The following is a 7,733-nucleotide window of genomic DNA, read 5'->3' as shown; positions in this document are numbered from 1 at the left end:
TAGCCTGCCTTGTTTTCGCACTGACTGGAAGTGAAAGTGATTTGAAGGAGGACGCACAGGACTTGGAGGATTTTAGTGTATGTGAAATCACTGAAGGGGTGATTAATAAAGAGGTTTGGAAAGATTTGTTAGCGGAAGATGTGGTGTTGCAAGGAGCCAATTAGCAGATTTCTAATGGTTGGCCTCGCTAGAAAGTTGTGTGTGATGAAGTCCAGAAATACTGGAATATTTGTGATGAACTTTCCATCAAGGCTAATCTCCTCTGGAGGGGCACGAGATTGGTGCCTCCTGGACAGGTCCAGGACAAAATTATTGAGTTGGGAAACCAAAGGATTTAAAAAACAAAAGAAAGAATTAGGTTATATTTCTGGTGGCTGGGATTGATGTGCAGGTAGAGAGAGCTGTGCAGGATTGTTTGGAGTGTGTCTCTAGCTATAAGGTTTGTAAGACCAGGGTTCAACCTATGGTTATGAGAGAAAAACCACTAAGGGTCTGGTAGGAGGTTTAGGACCTGTGACCAGCAAGGCTGGACAGTATTATGTCCTAGTTGTTATTGACATTTATTTAAGGTGGCCAGAGATTTATATCACACAATGTATTGAAATACAAAAGGTCATTGAATTACTTAGTGACTTGTTTAGTAGGGAGGGATTAGCTGAATGTATTTTAACCGACAATGAGGTTCAATTGGTTTGAAGGAAATGGAAGTGTTTTTGTCTAAATGCGGTATCAGACATAAAAAGTGTCTGCGATTTATGTTATGTAATCTCATTTATAGAGCGCAATGATTACTTCAAATGGAGTGTCCCCATGCTGAGATTCCCATACTTCAACTGTGACCCAAGCTGCTCTGTCTCAAGGAAAGAAGGTATTAAGATCGTCTAAAACAACCATGTATTTAGTTACTTCCAGAAGAATATTTTGGACTGTTACTGCCTCGGATCGACAGGGAGAGAGTTCCACAGTTTTGCGGTTCGATAACTGAATAAGCGACCTCGTATACATGCTTGAGTTATTCTGGGGACTATAGCCAATGCAGCACCAGAAGTCCCCAGACAACGATTAGGATGGTAAAGTCTGATCAGAGAATATAGATAGCAAGGACCTTTCAAGTTCATAATTCTGTGGCAAAAACATAATGCTTTAAAAGAGATTTGTTCCCTCATTGGGAGCCAGTGAAGATGTCTAAGGGCAGAACCCATAGAGGAGAATCTAGGGTTGTTAAGCAGCATTCTAGCCACAGCAGTCTGAACATGTTGAAGAGTTCTCATTCTACCTTGGGTACCCCTAGGTAGAGCGTGTTTCAGCAGTCCAACCTGGACACCAGTAGAGCTTGGCCTGCTGTCTTTTTAGCGGTGTCCGGGAGTGACCCCATTATCTTACAGAGCATCTTTAAGATGCCAAAAGAGACCCCTGCAAGGTTGACAATCTGATGATAAAAAGCGAGAGTATTGTTAAACCATATTCCTAAGTTTTTGATCTTAGATTTCGGAGTTGGAGTAGGTCCCAGCACATCTGAGTGCTGTTTCCCCACAATCAGCATCCCTGTTTTTCCAGCATAAAATTTAAGGCATCTGCGCTCTATCCAGTCAGCTAAGCAAAATAGGATTTTGAAGAAGTCTATACAGATTGCAAAATCTCAGAACAGGGACTGGAGGTCAGAAAATGTAGAAAGGGTGAACCTGTACAGGCTCACACCCCATTCAATGAAAAGTAAAATGCCTTTTGAATTGTTCAGTCGCTGCAAACCTATCACTATGATGTGTCCCAGGTGGATGAATTGCAAAGATGTAGGCAAACTCCAGGCCTCAGAGAAGTGGATGGTAACTCAAGATGAGAAACTGGTAAAAAGGGAACTCAATTTTGATATGAGACACCTCTCCAACAAAAGTAAAGGTGGGGATATGGTGAGAGTGAGCCATCTCTAGAAAGGGGGTTCTTCCAAATTTTGCACACCTTTCAAAGTGGTCAAATTGTTTAACAATGCTGTCAAATTAAGTGATAATCGTATTTGAAATTTGTGTTGGTGGTGCCATCAAGTACCAAGAGTCTTGTTTCTTCCAAACGAAGGAGAAGTGGGAGGGCGATGTTTCGTCCAAAACATTGGAAAGACTTTGTTTGAAGCATCTCACCCTGGGTGTGTGTATATCCTTTATAACATCGTTTGTTCACACTTTATGTGCACTATATCGGTGGGGAAATTTGGAGAAATTACTTTGCGTCAATATGTTATTTTTTACATTGTTTAATGCTTTAAACAGTGTATCCTTTCCGCTGTGTTATCATAAGAATTAGCAGTGTATGTAGAACTACAAATTTCTGGTTCTATATGTACTTATGTGATGCTAGGAATTATTTTTTTTATTGTATATATTGGGTAGAAAGTGTGTGGTATCTTGCCATTGTAATGTAGGGACAGAGTGTAGAACTGTAAAACTTAAATTGTGAATTGAGAATGTGGAGATGTGGTGGAATGATGCTACCTGCAGACATCTGTTGTGGATAGGAAGTTTCCTGTACATTGTGGTATCTGAATAAACCTTCTGTTTTACGCTACACCTGGGTGTCCTACTTCTTAACAGCCACAGTATTGTTGGTGTCGATTTTCAGTATTAACATCATATCTACCAAGAAAGCCACCTTGAAGATAAGGTAATTACCCTTATAGGAGGCCAGTTGACTATTTATACTGTAGATCAGTAAGAGATGAGTATGTAGATCAGCCTGACTTAAATATAAAAGTTCCTGCACAAGAATGAACATATGCATTAATGCAGACTCTTAATCAACATTACATAGACAAAGGAAATGTATTGTAATCAACAGAGAAATATAAATAATTCCTACACAAATCAATGTGGAGATCTGCCCCGTCCATGTGAAAGTAGAAGACAGACATATTAGTGCAGCAAGTTAGATTTGTGCAGTTGTGTGCTTTTGATAAAAGACAGTGAGATGCTAGCTCATTTGTGCTGCTCTGGGAGTCCTTCCTAGAGGCACATAAGAACTTCTGGCATATTGTCAAGAAACAGCGTTACAATTATCGCTGCTTTAGCGGCTGAAAACTGCCGCTAAAGCGGCGATAATGGGCTTGATAATATTCCCTTGAGAATTCCAATAGAAGCCCATGTTCTGGTGTCAACATGGGCTTCTATTGGAATTCTCTGCGGCATATCATCAAGCAGTTTTCTGCCGCTAAAGTGGCGATAATTGTAACGCTGTGCTTGATAATATGCCCCTGGGTGTTTAACTGAGAGATGCTGAGGTAGCTAAAAGGGAGCTATCCAGGAAGCAATTTGTCAAGTTTAGTTTGAGTTGGTGGGCCATAAATTCAGAATACAGCCATTTCCCAGCTGTGAAGAAGATCCAATACAGTGTTCTAGGGTTGATCTAGATAAAAGTTATAGAACATTTGGAACAGTACCTGAAGTTCTGTGAATCTTAAAGTATATTTGTATTTATTTTTCATTACATGGGATCCAAGTGGAATCGAGTTCTCTACTGTCTTCAAGCCACTTTGTCGTCAAAGCTGTTCATGTGTTAGTAGTGGTGATCCTTTTAAAATATTGTCAACTACTGGCATAACTAGAAATGTCCTACAACGATGGCAGGGTCAGGTCAGGCTATGAGCTAAGCATATTTCTATCTTAGAGGCATAAAGTTATTACACGTTGGGCAACAGTGAAAACAGTTGATCATCTATACAGAAGGAGTCCAAGCAGTTGATCTGCTAAAGCACTGTGTGAAATTCAATATCTTAAATAGTCACACAGATAACCAGAGACAGCACCCTACCAGCCTGGTCCATCATAATGGATACCTTTAAATGGGTCTTGAAACTTGCTGGTAGTAGGCCACATGAAAAATTCTGTCTTTTCATTAGGGTACACGGCCACAGATCCGCTTTTAAATTTGAAACCCCAAATAGCAATTGGGTACAATTCAGTGGCCTGGAAAAGTGATCCGCTTTTATCTTGACTTGTTGATTGCCATGTCTTCAGGGTTTAACCCAGAGAAAACAAACACATAATGTACATGAAAAGTGTGCCAGTCTGCTTTACAGAAGGCTGCTGCATCAGGCCCAACACAAGAGAACCCCCCAAACACCAGTGCAAACTGTTCATCTGTTATACCGCCTTTTAGAGTATGGTTTGTTTTTAGATTTTACTTCATGGGAGTCCCTGGAATACACTCCTTGCGAGTTTTCACATGGACATTTTAATCACATAAAGCAGCCCAAATTCCTGGCAGAACAATTCCCACAAATGGGGACTAATTTGAGAAAATCAATGCAGTACAATTTCCACAAGTTAGCTCGCATTTCTCAGGAGAAACCACGTAATTGCATGGCATTCCCAAAACCCAGAAGTGCCGATACTCAAAGTATTGGTACGCCCATGTGAGAATGCCTATCTGTATTGATTCATTACTTAAGTGCTGCATGCATTCCAATGACTAAATAACAAGTAAAACAAAACAAGAATAATTTTCCAACATCAGTGATGACTGTGTAAACTTGTACACAACTTAGGCTCCCCCTCTCTTCCCCTGTTCCTTTGGGCTTCCCAGGCACCCACTTATTAATGCCCTATGCAACATGTCACAGGTGTAAGAGTGGGATTACCGCTACATCAGGACTACAGGTGAAATCATAATCAGCACCCTTACAAGTCAATCAGAGTCTCTAGTCTGCAATGTCTAAGGATCATTAGGATAGGGTGCATGGAAGGTCAGCCACTGCAACATTGAGGCAATACTATGTAGCTGCATAGGACGTCATCAGAACGAAGGTTCCAGGTTATCTGTATAAGCATGAGGTCTGGTCCCATGATCAACGGAGGAGGCCAAAAACTGCAACTTCACCTAGGATGCCAAACTTCACCTAGGATGCCAAACTTCACCTGGGCAGCCAAACTTTACCTAGGGTGTCAAACATCCCTCCTGAGAAAGGAGGAAGGCACAGTGCTTTGGTTAAAAGAAAACACTGTGGGCCAGATTTCCTATTCACTCACACAGCGCAGTGCAGCATCCGCAAATGGTGCGCTGCGTGAAAAGGAGAGAGGAGAGCGCCAAATGTACTGAAATAAGGCACTCTCCTCCACTTTCCCTAGCGCTGAAATTAGCTGCTATAGTGCAAGAGTGTCTCCGTGAGTCTAGCATAGGTTTTATGCTGGAACGGTACCCTTCCAGTACAAAATACTATGCATAGACTGACTTTAACCCTTTTTCCTTTTTGTATGTGTGCTGTAATGTGCAGCACAAGAACAAAGTCTGAAAAGGAAGGAGAAATGAAAGCATTTCTCCTTTGTTGTGCCTACTTCAAAAGGACGCAGTTTTCTGATGCTACACCGTGTCTACTTCATTTAGTAAATATTGTTTAGTGTGAGAAACCTTGGGTGGTTGCATGCTCCATCCATGGTACGCCCCCTTGGCTGTAAGTTATGCAAATGCGCTGCTTTGCGTTACTTTCGCGTAATTTCTGGCGCTAAACAAGTTTAGTAAATGGGAAAAAAAGATTTTGCACTGTGACGCAAACACGGCGTAAAATCTTAGTAAATCTCCCCATGTTTATCTTAGAAATCCAGTGAGGAAGGCACTTATGTCATTTTTACATGTGCTCATTTAATGGAAGAGTAACTGAGGGCCACAGAGAGTGATGGTCAGTCTGTAGTAAGTCATTCTAGTGATCAGAACCGTAGCGGGCACCGGGCAATCCCCCGGTGTGCTGCACGTGTGGGGGACGGTTTTGGGCCCTTGGCGGCAGTTTTTGTTACAGGGCCGTTTTTGTAGCATAGCTGCAAAATCAGCCCCGTAACAAAATCGGCCGAAAACCGGCCCTGGCAAAGAGCTCGGCGGCACCCCCAAGCCCCGGGGGGCCGGCCGAGCACTTTGCCAGGGCCGGTTTTGGTTCCCAGTCTAGCCCTGCTAGTGATTGCAGTTTGCGGTTTCTTATTCCCCATGTTATTGGGGTGTTTGTTAACTATATGACTTGCATTACACCGCATGGAAATAATACAGAATTCCGGACATTGACCGGCAAGTACATTGTAAGGTAAGTATATATATATATATATTTACAGATTTTAATGTCTTTTATACTTTTTCCTAGAAAAGCATGGGTGGAGTTAAGAATATTAAACATGGACTTATCTAAAATAGTGGAAGGTCGAAGGATTGGATGTGATATTGTTGCAAGTGGATTTAATAACCTCATACAATCCCACTCCAGCCCTAGCTGATTGGCTAAGGTCTGAATGCTCCAGCATTTGTATTGTTGAGGCTTATGTGCCCAGTGAATAGGACACAGGCACTTTGTTTTTGTTGCATATGTTAAAGCGCATCTCCACATCTGAAGCTGAGCACCTCGCACTGAAGTGCACAAAGCACAAGAGCTGAGTAAAAATGGGATAGTATAAGTTGGTGCTTGTGATGAAGATAAAAGCTTTTTTTAAGGCTAAGTGGATTTTAGATTCAGAACAGGCTGCCCGCCATTTTGTGCTACTTAGCCTTGGCTTAATGAGGACCGCGAAGCTGTGCAATTATTCTCTAAATTATCTATCCACAATCAGTTTTGTTTTATCGATAATACATAACTTGCTAACCTTGCATAGAAAATGGAGACAATATTCATTTTTAAAAAGTGCAGCGCATTGAAAGACAAGAGAGCTCTATAGAGACGCGAGTAGAAAAGCCAACATTAAATGGCTGAAGAAAAAGCAAAAGTGCAGCAGTATATTTTCCTTCCAGGAAATAACAATTCATACAGAGAACAAAAAAATGATAATTGTGTAGAAAATTACTTTTCAGGTGGACATCATATGGCTCATATTGGTCTTGCTTTTTTCGATCTATGCCTGAAGAGATAGGTAGGGAGTTGACTTCAAGCCCTCCAAGCATTGATCTAATACAGTTTCAAGTCAATCTCCAGCCTTGCATAACAATCAGTGCTTGCATCCCTTTGTGATCCTTTTACAGACTGCGGAACCCTTAGCCTGATCAAGCCAGCGTACTACGGGGAGGAGAACCTGGAGTGGGATCCAGCTTCGGGTTGTATCCCCCTAAACCAAGATCTCCTTCATGGACGTTCTCCTTGCCGGCAGCTTGGACTGGATCCGACGGCGCTGACCTCAGTGGTGTCCCTGGGGAAGGATGAGAGCTCAACGCACCTTCTTCATAGGCCACGGTCAGTTCATCGTTGCTTACGATGCAGTCCATGTCATCATCTTTCAGCTGCTCCTAATGGTGTGTTGAAAAGAAAAGATTTAGAGTTAGTGTCACTGAAATAGCAGCAGATGGCTCTGGAGTGCGATCATACATTAAAGGTGAAGCGATAGTACATTAAAGGCGAAACGCCAACTCCCCGAACGAGCAAGAGCTTTCAAGGCAGGTAAAAAATGGATACTGATCAATGTTACTCCAGCAAGCTTCAGAAGGGACGGGATAAACGCCGGGGACCATGCGCCTTTTTTAAACAGAAATCCATTACCCACATTGACAAGAAACCTTGGCAGTAGCAGATGGCAGTCCAACATTACACAATGTGAAGGCATCAATTAGTGTTTCCATTAATGTATAAAATATTTGTTTATTTTAATGTATTACATGAGAGCCCAGCTCACTCTAATGTAATGCCTTGACCTCGGGTAATAGGAGTGCACCAAAGTTGGGTGTTGGTCCCATTGTTCATAATTCCCATATTTGTACTTATGTGGAGCAGATATGGTAATAATCGT

General features: G+C 41.9%; 1 protein-coding gene across 1 annotated transcript in view; it reads right to left on the bottom strand.

Moving 5' to 3' along the window:
* Positions 1-6,113: 6,113 nt before the first annotated feature.
* The window catches only part of SLC9A9 (solute carrier family 9 member A9), a 2,902,095-nt gene continuing 2,900,475 nt past the window's right edge, over positions 6,114-7,733 (bottom strand). Inside the window, exon 16 of the mRNA XM_085633573.1 lies at positions 6,114-7,236. Coding sequence (XP_085489699.1) covers positions 6,997-7,236 — 240 coding nt within the window. The 3' untranslated portion in view covers positions 6,114-6,996. The remainder of the gene's footprint in view (positions 7,237-7,733) is intronic.

This window comes from Triturus cristatus, chromosome 11, assembly GCF_964204655.1.
Source record: "Triturus cristatus chromosome 11, aTriCri1.1, whole genome shotgun sequence".
NCBI classification, from domain to species: Eukaryota; Metazoa; Chordata; class Amphibia; order Caudata; family Salamandridae; genus Triturus; species Triturus cristatus.
The sequence above is the reverse complement of the archived record's forward strand: the minus strand, read 5'-3'. Positions and strand labels throughout refer to the sequence as shown.